This window comes from Condylura cristata, unplaced genomic scaffold (genome assembly GCF_000260355.1).
Source record: "Condylura cristata isolate star-nosed mole 26May11 unplaced genomic scaffold, ConCri1.0 scaffold00024, whole genome shotgun sequence".
Classification (NCBI taxonomy): Eukaryota; Metazoa; Chordata; class Mammalia; order Eulipotyphla; family Talpidae; genus Condylura; species Condylura cristata.
In genome coordinates this window covers 23185517-23198665 of record NW_004567125.1, presented here as the reverse complement: position 1 = coordinate 23198665, position 13149 = coordinate 23185517, and the positions used below count along the sequence as shown (strand labels likewise).

General features: G+C 53.5%; 1 protein-coding gene across 1 annotated transcript in view; it reads right to left on the bottom strand.

Moving 5' to 3' along the window:
• Positions 1 to 216: 216 nt before the first annotated feature.
• The window catches only part of LHX4 (LIM homeobox 4), a 43091-nt gene continuing 30158 nt past the window's right edge, over positions 217 to 13149 (bottom strand). Inside the window, exons 3-6 of the mRNA XM_004688534.1 lie at positions 8250 to 8452; positions 3506 to 3660; positions 2962 to 3133; positions 217 to 1052 (exon numbers count right to left, since the gene is read on the bottom strand). Of these exons, the coding sequence (XP_004688591.1) occupies positions 658 to 1052; positions 2962 to 3133; positions 3506 to 3660; positions 8250 to 8452 (925 nt within the window). The 3' untranslated portion in view covers positions 217 to 657. The remainder of the gene's footprint in view (positions 1053 to 2961; positions 3134 to 3505; positions 3661 to 8249; positions 8453 to 13149) is intronic.

Below are 13149 nucleotides of genomic sequence, written 5' to 3'. Positions count from 1 at the left end.
CTCAGTGAGATGGATGGGCTGTCCAAAAAAGCAAACTGACAAGAACTTTCTCCGCCTGGTACTTCCAAGTAAGGAAGAAGTCATATTTTCACAGCAAAAAAAGCAAAATAATAATAAGGTGGGGCAGGTTTTCAATATCAAGGTGTGGTCATCGAAGTGTTCACTGACCTTTAAAAAGGGACTTTTTTATTTTGAAAGTTAGAGTTTGATAAGGGTGTCTGGAACTCACTTGTATCATACTCAAGGCCCGAGAAGCCTTTGCCTGGGGCCCTGGGGCCTGGTGAGAGCGCTGGTCCATATGCTCAGAGCAGAGTTCCCAGAGGCCTGGAGGGCGAGACAAAGTCACCTCCTACCCGAGCTCTGGAGCTCTGGGCCGCCAAAGACTGTAAGCAGGGTGGGGGCGGGGGAGGCAGTCTTTAAGCCAGCAGCCTAGCTCCGGGCTCTGAGCCCCTGTGCTGTGTTCCTGAAGGAGGCTGCTCTCCCCCACTTCCCCAGGAAAACAGCCCCATGTGGTCTCAGACCGCTGTGGGAGGACTTCCATTGAAAATAATGGAAATTCACGCTGGCGCACTTTGATCCTTAAAAGGCAAGTCTCTTTTGATCCATCAAGGTATATTCTCAAGCCAGAAGAAGGGTTAAGGTGGGGAGCAGTGAGCTTTAAAAAGGAGGATGATCCATTTCATCGAGCCAGGAGGCTGGGCTTGTTGGGAAGTCGGGGTAGCCTACACTGCTTCCTGTGGAGATGTCAGAGGTGGGGCCCCCAGCCATGGCTCTCAGAGTCTGGCTGACTCCCTGCCCCGCGTGAGCAACGATGCCCAAATTACTGTCCACCGTGTAATCCAGCCCGTTGAGCAAAGGAGCGTGGGATGGCAGGGACGAGATGGAGGATGGAGACTGGGGGATTCCATAGGGGCTCCCATCCCTCAAGTCCTGATAGGATTGTCCTGTCCCGTCCATGGAGAAGCTCCCATTCATTAACTGTCCACCTGTAACGTCCCCCACGTTGCCATAAATCCTATTGGTGTGGCCAAGTTCTGAGAGAATTTGATCCTCTGTGGACAAAAGAATGGAGATTTATTGTCAGCTGCTGGGACATGGCAGTCCCTTTTTCACCACCTAGGAATACCCAGACCCAGGAAAGACTCCCAAGGGGACGGCTACCTCTCTGCCATGCCGCAGACAGAAACCAGTATGTCAGCCTGCATCCAGAGACAGAGGGGAATAGAAGGAGCACCTATGTTCCAGAGAGTTCACTGGTCCTTGTGGCTCCTGCCATATGGTATGAGCGTGCCCTAGGCGGGGGTGGGGAGGGGGCACCCCCATAGCAGTGGAGACCTGGTGCTGACAAGATAAACAGGAACGCTTTCAAGGTGAGAAAATGAGAAACAAACAGGCCCACAGGGTGAGGGTCACTGAAGGCCTCTCAGATGTGACGAAAATGCCCCTGATCTACCTGGAAATGAGGTTCACTGTCAAAGGACTTGGTTTCCCTCCTTCTCAAATAAACACTTCTTTGGGGACAAAGTATTGGTCTGATTAAGGCCTCCTTGTTTCTTGTAGAATTTCATGAAGGGGAGCTAACGGGATCTTTGCTCCCTGGAGGAAGTCATCTGTCCAACACAGGTGAGCAGTTTTCATCTTAAGGAGTAAAGGCTTATAGAATTACCTACCAAGTACAATGGTATGTCAACCTGGGAGCCCCCTGCACCCCAGAGAAATGAGCTACCAAATAAGACAGAGCAGCCCTCAGCTCCAGACATTGATGAGTAAAGTGGCTTCCGGGAGCCTGACCCAGCACCCCAGAGCTGACCTGCAGGCTGAGCCCTCTCACGGGGTCCTGCCCTGGTGGGCAGTTTAGTCTCTACCCCACAAACTGCTTCTCTAGCCCCACCTGGGCACATCCATTCAGTCAGGACCTCGTCCCCAGAGACTTAAACCCAGCCCCCTGACAGACTTCCTAGAGCCTGCCCCCTCCCACCCACAAAATTGGAAAAAGGTGGGGGGAGCTCGTGACCTCGAAAGGGAGCAGAAGATGAAAGTTCCACTGTGGAATGGCCCCCACTTGGCCTTCTGCCTGTGCCATCCTATATGACAGAGCCCTTTGTGGGAGCCACAGGCTTCCTGTGAGGACAGTTATGTCTTCCAAAGGAAAAAATGTGCCGACCCTTCTTCAAGCACATTCCTAGTTGGTGTTGATCCCCAAAACACTGTGAGATGGGCAGGGATGTGGTTATTCCACATTTACAGATGGGGAAACTGAGGGCTCAGGACAAGGGAATCAATCTGACAGAGTCATCTAGGAGACCTGAGCCCCAACCCATATGCTTCCTTCTCCCACAGCAGAAGGCCTTCCCTCCACATTTGAGGACTCAATAAATGGGAACAGTTATGGCTACTTGCAAACAACCTGAACATTCAAAGCATGCACTCATTTGCAAATTTTGCTGATGCACACATTTGAATATATAGCACATGCGAAGCAGATGAAGTGAGCAGTAGGGGGAAGAGACTTCAGAAATAAGGCCAGTCTTCTCTCTCATGCACTCACAGCCCCAGGGGAAAGGGCCTGTTGAACATGTCCTCCCCGCCTCCAGGAGGAGTCCTGGGGCTGCTCTAGGGGAGCAAGGGAGGAGGGCCACCTCGCCTGCAGAGGGGAGGTGCATGGGAGAGGGGCTAGAGGCACAAGACCCTGCTATCTGTTCCCAGCTGCACTGGCTGGTGAGGGAGCCCCAGTCAGCAGGAAAGGAGGGGAGGCCTTAGGGCCCACGGTCCTGGTCCCCAGGATCCCATCTTCCACATCTTACAGGGCCACTACACAGTATGGCCCTTTACTGCAAGTCACAGGGAACCTGTGAAGGAGGGCGTCGCCAAGACCCCCAGAAAGCTCCCTCCCTTGTCTGAATGCTTGTTTCCCAGGGGCCTCTCCTAAGGCCTCGGCCTCACCCCTCCAGCCCTGCTCACCTCGGAAGCTCAGCTCACTGTCACTAACCCCACAGTCCTCTGCAGAGCTCTCCTTCTCCTGCTTGCTGCCTCCCCGGCTCCTCTTGACGCTTTTATAGAACTGCCCCCAGCGATGCCGCCCTGCATCCTTCTTCAGTCTCTTCTCCTTGGCCCTTCTGTTCTGAAACCAAACCTGCCACACAAGTACAAGGGACATACTCAGGGTGTCCACCATGGGCCCAAAGCACCCCAGGGGCCCAAGGCAGGTGGCTGGCACAGAGCCTGCAGCCTCATGACGTTCAGAGCCACCCTGCCCCTGTCTGAGCCACAGAAGTCCGCCTCCTGTTTCGGCACATTTCCCAAGATCACGGTCCTAGGCCCAGTCCCCAGGGGGTCAGTGAGCACTGATGAAGTGACATCACAAGAGCCCCCTAAGCTTCCCTCACGTAGAGGGGGGGCACACTGAGCATTCAGGACACCCTCCGCCCGGGGCCCTGGGTCCTTCAGGAGGGTGGCTCTAGGGTCAGGCAAAGGAGCCTGGGGGCGGGGGCAGCAGAGGTCTCACCTGCACGACCCTCATGTCCAGGCCTGTCTCCGAGGACAGCTGCTCCCTCACATGCCGGGCAGGCTTGGGGGAGTTCTTGTAGGCATTCTTCAGCGTCTCCAGCTGCTTCGCTGTGATGGTAGTCCGGGGCCGCTTGGCTCCAGCCTCTGAGTCATCTGCAAGGAAGCCACTTCCTGTTGGGTCTGTCTACCTGAAGCAGTGGGTCTCCTCCCTGCGCCCTCTTTTCCTCAAGCAACCTTGCCCACTACAGCAGAGGTGTGGAAAGCACTGGAGATGTCAGAGCAGAGCAGCTTCACCCCTCAGAGCCTCCTCCGGTGCCAGCCCCGGCCTGTCCCTGCCCCCTGCCCCTGCCGGCAGGCTCTGTCCTCAGGTCCAGGTTTCCCTACCCACGTCCCTGTAGTGACACTCTTGCTGGATGTGCCCGTGAGTCACACCATGGCTTGAGTGAAGTCTGTTCTGAGGTGCCCCCGACACCCCAACCCTCGTCCTACAGCACAGCTCCCCGGGGCTCATAGCTGGGGGGGCCTGCACATTCACTCATCCGATGAGCTCGTGGGTCTGACCAGCGTCTATGAGCTCATGGATCAGAGCACACTAGTGGGCTGCAAGTTCAGATTAGTTCATCAAAAACTGAAAGGAAATAAGATGAACAGAATGGGTTGAGGTGGAATGGGGTATAGAGTGGAACAGAGCAGAAAGGAGTGGGGTGGCCTGGGGTGAGGTGCGGAGGGAAGGAAGGGGAGGAGGGAGGGGGAGGGGAAGAAGGACAGCTGGTGTAGGGGGAGGGAAGATGGGATGGGAGAGGAGAGGTGATGGTGGGGTGGGGGAGGGGAGAGGAGAGGAGAGGAAGGAAAGGGAAGGGATGAAATGGGATGGGGTGGCATAGGATGAGGTGGGATGGGATTGGGTGGGGTGGAATGGAACAGGATAGCACAGAATAGAACAGACTAGAATAACACTGAATAGAAGTTTCATGAATGTTATTTAGTGGACAAAATGTGTGTACTGCATTGAGATATAAAGTGCATTTCTTACTGTGGATCATAGAACTGTTTGAAATCATCCCTGGATTTCACCAGAAACACCTGATTTTCCTGTCAGTCAAAGGCTGGTTTGTTCTCAGAAGCCACTGAGAGAGGCACCTGCACTGTTGAGAAGTAGCTCACAGCCGAGAGCAAACGGTTTGTTTCCTCTCCCACACTTATACTTATGCCCATTCTCTGCACAGCACCCTTGGGTCCACAGAGTAAATCAGCTGCAGGGTCGCTGGCTCCCCACCCCCACCCTATGTCCTTGAAAGTGTCTCCTTCCTCCCTTTCTTTTCACCTTCCTTTCCATTCAAGAAAACCCCCTCTTGGAAACCAGTAACAGCAGCCAGCACTCACTAAGTGCCTGCTGCGGCCTTGTGTTGATCTAGGAGCTTAACACGCATGTGCCCTTCCAGGCAGTTCTAAGCAGCTTTCCTTGGAGTCAGAAGACCAGAACCGGGGTCCAGCATTTTTGTTGAGTGACGTGAGCAAGTCACCTCACCCTGAAGCCTGCGCATGGGGGTGGCAAGTCTCTTCCTTGTGCACCCTGAGTCCCCACAGCTCCGTGCTGGAGGAGGAGGAGGGCTAAGGGCCCAAGTCTTCCCTCCTCCTGCCTGTTTTCACCTCCAGCAGGGCCACTGCCCACTGCAGTTCTGGGCCCCTGCCTCCGGTTCCTCCTGGCATCCTGAACCCTAGGAGGAAGCGTTCCAGAGCCACTGTGGCAAGACAAGCAGAACCTCCCAAGCTCTTTAATCGCCCACATTTATAAAGACGACGGCACCGGAGGCCAGTGGAAATCCTGCACTTCTAAACAAGAATAGAGACTTCTGTCTGAAACCTGAAAGAAAAACCCCAAATTTTCATTCAAGCTGCGCTTAATTTCAAAATAGGTCAGCCTGGTGACTTGGCGGTTGTGCCCACAGCTGCTGGCGGGTCACCCTGTAGGTGGCCCACTGCAGCCGCCACGCTCAGGACTTCCTTCTCGTGATTAGGAGGACTATTATGCTGTTATTTTAACATTCATGGTTATTATAATTTAAAATCTTTTTTATACCCTATAACAATGTCATCCAAGTATTCATTAAGTAGCGGTGGCAATGCTCATGCTGAAAAATGTACCCAAAAATCAATAGCTTTGGTACGGAAGTTAAATGTGATAAAAATGCTCTGAGGAAGGCCGAACGAGCCGGTGCTACCCTGGGCTGTTAATTTAGGAGAGAGCATTCTGTGAGCCATGAGAGATAGTGCTGAGAAAATAAAAAGTAGCATTAAGGCAAAGATACACTTCACCGGTTATGGATTTATGTGCTCCCAGAACACATCCCCCTCTACTTTTTACATTAACTCCCATGGGAAAATTAGTCTTAAAATATGTTCATTTTGAATTATGCAGGGTCTTCTCACACTTGTCCTTACATAAAATGCAACCTCATTATATTGAAAATGCAAATATCCAGGGAGATGTAATAAATGAACAAAACCATCCACTGGAAGGGACAAATAGGGGATATGAGGTCCTTTGTCTAGCACAGGAGAAGGAACAGGCAAGCCTGAGAGAGGGTTTCATTTAGCAAGGCAGAATTAAAGAGCAAGACGCAATGTCCCACAGCAGGCACATAGCCCTGCTTTGCAAGGATCCTCCCAACTTCCCCAACGGAGGCAGGGGACACATCCGAAACGGGCTGTGCCATCAGCTCCTTGAAGGCTGCAGCAGGCCTGTCCCTGTGCGCATGCCCACGTGCTGGCCTTCCCCTCACTTGACATGCCATGAGACAGCGGTGTCCTAGTTAGGCCTCGCAAAGAGTCCTCCTTGGCCCTGCCATACCCCATATGTGGTGAGAAACTGCTGCTTGGAGGATCCCACAGCTTATGAAGGGACCCTCATGCTAGTGAGAGGCCTGGGAGGGAAGCCCACAGGCCCCTAAAGCCAAACCTGTATCTTTCCATTGTCCCACAGAGGCCTTGTGCTAGGACACAAGCACCCCCCATAAAAGGATTAACCCTGTTACGCCACACTGGCCTCTTCAGCTGGACTCCCCGTGCCCGCCCCCCTTGTCTTGAGTCCCTCAAAGTAGCTGCAGTGCCAGAAGAACTCAGGGCTAAGTGAGGCCTCTGACAAGGAGAAGCAGAAGTGAGCGCAGGAAGTTTTACGTTCTTCAAGTCTCTGGGGAGAGGAGTCTGAGTTTCAGAGGCATCCGAGTTCCAGTCAGGATCTTGAGTCTGTCTGCTTTGATGTTTTATTCCTGACATGATGCCCTAATCTTCTGTGATATCATAATTAACTCCAAGCAAAGGCATGGGGTGAGTTTTAAGGAAGTCCAGCAGATTACTACATGAAGACAGAGCCTAGAAACGGGCTTTCGAGGCCAGGAAAGAGAAGGACAGAGATGGAAGGACTGTGTATCCTGAAAGGCCAGGGTAATGGGGGTGGAGGGAGGAGGGGAAGGAAACCCCCCAATGACAGCACCCCTGTATCCTTCCCCCTCCCACCAAAGCCAAGCACACTCCAGCCTCACCCTAGGGCCCTGTGAGTGACCTGCCTCCACCCCAAACCCTGTATTTTAAAAAGTGCTTATTAAGAGAAAAACTAATTTCTCCATGCATTGGTCAGACCCCACAGCATATGTGTGTGGGTCCAGGAAAGATCTGGAAGGAGATACATGAAATTACTGTTGCTTTACTTTCTCATCAAGCCCAGAGCTGTCGATGAGAGCTGCTTTCCCAGGAACACCCTGAGTTGGTATCAGTTCTAGTCAAAGGCCTTGATGTGTCCTCTGTCTGTGCATCTGAGATTCCCAGGTGGAGCTTGGCTAGATGCCAGAGCTAAGGTGGAGGGACACCTGCTGGGGCACAATGGTGGTGGCAGAGGTGGGGCTACAGGAGGGGGAGTCAGGCTTGGCTTTCACACTGGGATTCGAGAGAGCCTGGGGGCGCTGACCCTGCCCAGGCGCTGGAGAGACCTGGGCTTCCATGAGGACATGGCAGTGGAGGGTAATACAGTGCCCAGGCTGGGTGTGGTTGCTGAAGGCCGCACCTGACATCAGCTCAGCTGACAGCAAGTCTCTGCTTGGACCCTGGACAGTAGTTCTAGGGGGGAGGGATTTCAGGAGTTGGAGTCTTTTGAATGTGAAAACAGAGCAAGCCCTGCCTGCAGCGTCAGAGCTCGGGGACACACAGGCATCACTGTCTCCAAGCCCCTGCTCTGGAGAAGCCCGGCCTACAGTGCAAGAGGGAAAATAGAACCCAATAATCCAACACCCCTTCAAAGGGCAACTTCAGCCAATGCTAGGGTTTTCGCTGACTGAAGCCTCTGATTGTGGGGGACTGAGGTAACTGCACACCCTGATACACATGACTAGGGAGTGACCTCAATTGTCCCCTGTAGACTGAGCACTCTCCTAGCCTCATCCCAGGTAAGAAGCCACCAAGTTGATGCCCGCAGGTCCCTTGAGACTCCTAGGCCTGCCAAATAGTGTGGGGAACAGGCCCGCATCAGTGTCTGTAACTTGGTTAATGCTTCAGTGAATCCAGCCAGTACCCAAGGACCCAGGAGTGTGTCTACTCTCCCCCAGGGATCTGGGGGTCCCACCCAGTGGCAGGGGAAGGGTGGGCTCAGGCTCTGTGGGCTGGGCAGCTCAGAGCCACAGAGGGCTCATCTGGCAGAGGGCATGGCCTGAGCAGGCCCGGAGGAGGCACCGTGCAAGCCAGGGCCTTACCGTTCTGCTTGGCTGTCTCGTAGTCCTCCTTGCACACCAGCCGCCCGTCCTCCATGAGGTAGAACTCGTCCCCTGTGGCCAGCTGCCGGTTACAGATGATGCAGGCAAAGCAGTGCAAGTGGTAGACGAAGTCCTGGGCCTTGCGGACCACCTGGGTCGGGGGGATGCCCTGCTGGCAGGCCGTGCATTTTGTGCCGAAGCGCCTGTCAGAGCAGCGTGAAAAGATTAGGGTGTAGAGGGGTCTCTGGCTTCCTCCCACCATTCCCCCCTCCACCCTTCCACTCTGGGACATCTGTGAACATCAGTGCCTGGCCCCCCAGCACTCACTGTCTGGCCCTCGCTGCCTCCAGTCAGCCTCATTGCTCTGTGCCCACAAAATGAAGCTCTGGATTGAATTTGTGTCTTCAAGTCTTCAACACCTTTCCCAAGTCTGACATCCCAGACTTCAACTGGTCCATTAACAAATCCTCATTTTACGAGGACACTGGTGTTACCCCAGCAGTGAGTAAACTCTTCCTTCCTCTGCCTCCTGGGTTCTCCAACTTCATGGTGAGGAGCAGCCCAGCAGTGGCTGCACTGATGTGCAGAAAGCACCCACAGGTACCATCCCTGCTGGAAGCCAGGAGACAGCACCGCCTGGGTCCACACTGGAGCTCAGAGAAGCCACATTTGGGCAGCAGAGTGGGGGTCCCCTGAGGCTAACTACCCCTCTCCTCTCCCTTCCAGCTAGCACTGAGGTCAGCTGCCATCCCCTTCCCTTGCACAGCCCCTGGGCTGTGAGAGCCTGGGGAAGGCCTGGGAGTCTGCATTTTCAAGCCTTTCATCATTTGAGGCAGAGTCTGAAGACCTCAGTTTGAAAAATGCGGCTTCAGATGCTGCCTGGTCAACACCATTCAGGACCAACACCTCAGCTAGAGGAAGTCACCAGCTATCACCTCGGGACAAGCCTGGGAGGGGGTTGAAGCAGACACAGTGAAATATAGTCCGATGGGGTCATGGAAGCTCCTGTCCCCCTTCTGGCCATGGGCACAAAGGCCACTAGTGGAAGAGGCTGAATGGGAACTTGAAGGCCAGTGTAGACACGGGCCATGTCTACATGGGGGGGGGAGCCGAGCACCACTGCAGGTGTGCCTTCCCCATGAGGCGGAGGCGGGAGGGGCTCGGGAGGCAGGGGCAGAGTTTAAAACAGCAATCAACCTAATTATTCATGACATTTCACACAGCAGAACTTTATCTTCTTCAGGATGAAAGACTTCGCCTAATGGATCTGGGGAAGGTTTGATTTTAATGGTCCTTTTAACTAATGCTTATAGGCAGCCTGATTTCCCCTGAAAGGACAGTACATATTTCATCCACATTAATACCAAATAAATTAATTATGGTCATGGCTATCATGATGAATCCCAGATTAATGCAGAATGATGGGTCTCTTATGCGGTAATGATACCTGCTGGGGGCTGCGGGCCTGAACGGGCGTGGCCAGCTGCAGCTTCAGAAGGGCCCTCCCAGGGACATGGTATCACAGAGAGACGGGGGGCTCTCTATGTCTAATGGGGTGAACTTGAAGAACCAGGGGACTGCTTTTCTGAGGCCAGGCCTCAGAAGGGCTTGAGGGATTCAGGCCTTTGATTCGTGGGGACCCTGGACATCCGACTTCTTGGTTTGTGGGGGAGATTGTGTGCATGGAGCAGATTTTCTCAGTCTGAGGTTCTGTGACTCTGTGAACCATCCCTGAGAGACTCAAAACTGGGAGGAGCCTGGGCTTTCATCAGCTTTTCAGGGGGATGCTGGGCCCACATTTAGCAATTGTTGGATAAATAGAGCAGTGAATAAAGAACTGGGCTTTTAGAGGATGTGCATGGAGGCAGCTAAATGTGAGGATGGAGGACAGAGTGCAGAGCCAGCTCTGGACGGTTCTCCGTCCCAGAACCTCAACACCTGTGGGCTACTCCTGTGGCCCGCACCACAGAAGAAGGCTTGTGTTTGGGGGACAAAGAGAAAGGAAGCCTGTGTGCGTGTTACTAACTGCCCACCGTTTGCTGGCTAATTCGCACAGCGGGTATTAAGAATGAAGCCGTGGTTTCCTCCTGCCCTGCGCAAAGTCTCCCAGATGAGCCGCCCCAAATCCAGTGTCCAAACCCTTGGCTGCAAGTAGCTCCCAGAATGGGGGCTTTCCAAACACGACCTTCGGGGTCAGAACAGAGGGTCGAGGCTGAGGGAGGGCCCAGAGCCAGGCCAAGTGCCCCAGAGCCTTCTTGTCTGGAGAGGGTCACTTCTCTCACCGCTAAAAAGCAGGCAGTGGCTTCAGTAACCAGAAACCCAGTTGACACCAGAGCCCCAGAGACATGAAAGATAACGGGGGTATAAATTTAATCTACGCACCGACAGTGATTCATGTATGAGGGTGGCAAGTGCACAAGAAAAATGAAAAATAAATGGACTTTCCCACCAGCGTTTTTTAGCAATTGAAGCAATTTTCCTGATTGTGGGATTTATACCGATGGAAAGCCGGAGTTGCTCCTTATTACCTTTTTTCCTGGATAAAAGCCAGCTGGGCCCTCATTGGGGGGACCACATATGGCTCCTTTAAGGCTTCCTCAGTATGGCACCTACTCCTCACTCCTGTGCTGAGCCAGTGCACCCCGAATAAAGTCCTGTGGTGTGCATGTGATAAAGATACTGTCCCAAAGAATGCAGGCAGAATCAGGCGAGCAAGCCCAGCCTGGAGAGGCTTCATGACTGGCCTTGTGATCAGCAACCATGACACAGCCGTGGCCAGAATTCCTGGCCCAAATGGAACACAGCTGTGACCTTTACTGTACCCTGAGAGCCAGCTGTCTAGCCAGCCCAACCAAAGCTGGAGAAGCTGGAGGCGGGAGTGAAGCTGGAAACAGATCAAAGAAGAGGTGCCTGGCATTGTCTAGGCTGTACCCCTTTCATTCTGTTACCCAGCACCCACTGTGTGCAATGTGCTCCCTTGGGGTACAGACGGCACTGGTGTCTGTCACCAGCACAAGTCCTGTGGTTGGCCCCCTGGGAAAGCAGCTGGAGCTGACCCAAAAAAGACAAAGGAAATGCAAGGAAGGGCTTGCTACAGCTCCTGTGACTTTCCTCCTCGGGCCACACCACTGGGTTCGCTTGTCCCAGTTCGGCATGTCAGAGGTGAAAAGCAGAGCCCCAGGGAGTGAGTGAGTGCACGCACGTGAGTGGATGCACTAGGAGTTAATGTATGAACCACTCTGGAAAAGCTGTGTCTAAAACTAAGTTGTGTGTGTGTGTGTGTTGGTGGGGGGAACCTCTCTGGTGGCGCCAAGGTTTATGAAGCTATTAGCAGCCACTGCAGCACGAATTTGATCCCCACCCAGGGAGGTGACCCACATGGCACAGCAGACCACTCCTGTTTCACCGCTCAGCAGTGTATTTCAGTGAATCCTCCTGTTCTGCTCCCCACTCTGTCTCTTGTGAATCCTCTTACCCCCTGCACCTCTAGCTTATACCCCAGTTCTTCTATGTATAAATAACTAAATCTTTTTTAAAATAAATAAATAAATAAAGTAAAATGTTAAATAACTAAAATTAAGGGAGTTGAACGTCTGGCTGAAACGAGGTCCACAGTTTACTAAAACATGACACCCTCCATCCTACCTTGCTGTCTCTGGCACATAGTCTGAAAGGTGGGGATTAAATGGCCTTAACAGTTGAGAAACGAAGGCTCAGACTGGCAAGGAACCAGCCTGGTTCACACAAGTAGGGTGAGGGAGCCAGGGTTTGAACTCTGTGCTTCTGGAACATGGTAGTTATCAAAGGCAGCAACACCCACCGAGAAGCAGCTGTGGTGCCCCTAAGCTGGACCTTAGGTGGAGGGGTCCTGTCCTCCAGCATCCCCAGTTGCTCTGAGCCACTGAGCATGGGCAATGCAGAGTGGCCCTGGGGGCCCTCACCCTGGGTTCCTCTCTGTTCACCACCACCATGCTCCCACAGCTGAGTCTGCCTTGAGGGGCCTGGGCCTGTTGCCTGGGAAATGCTCCAAACATTGTAGCTGATAGTCATGGGTAGCCCTGCCCCAGGAGGGGACCAGACCTGTGTTCTAGGTCACCACGCTGCACCCCGGCCCTCCTCCAATGCTCAGCCTGGGCTCTCATCTGCCATTCCTCTGTTCCTCCCACAGTCAGGGACCCACATCTCCAGACCACACTCAGAGGCAGGGTACCCGATTCTGCAGCAGCCAGACAAAGGCAGGCGCTGCAGGCACCACAGCTTCCAGAAGCAGGTGCTCATGAATCCTACACTACAGATGTTCTGACACATTCCTAAAGTCTGTCCTACATCAACCAGGGGCCACATTGTGGTCACTGAAACATGGCTAATAGCTGCTCCCCCTTACCAAACACCTACTGCGTGCTCTCGGTTACGGATCTCACCTCCCCAGTCCCTCCCTCCCAGCCAGCCAGGAGTGTAGCTCCTGGCTTACTGACTCTCCCATGCCATCTTTCTTGTAACCTCAGTATTCATGCAGACACTCCTTCCTGCCGTCTTCTCCGTGCTTCGACCTCTGCTCCTAAAGGTCATAGGACCCCTTTGTGCATGCCCCCTCTCAGTTACTCCCATGGTCTACCCTGGACCTTGCCATTATCAGAAGTTGGAGGGACTCCAGGAATAACCTCTAGTCACCAAAATCCCCCCCAGCATCACCCCAAGTCCCACCATCCTGCAACCCCAAGAGGGACTTTAATTCTGTTCATGTTCCTCACTCCCCTCAAGGCCTTGCATACATCCCTGCTCACACCCTCAATGCCCTGCCCACTCTCACCCTCTGCTTTCACCCTCTGCTCTGGGTGTCTGATCAGCAGAGAAAATCACAGCACCTCGCAGACTCAGGAGGGCCAGGAATCACTATGTA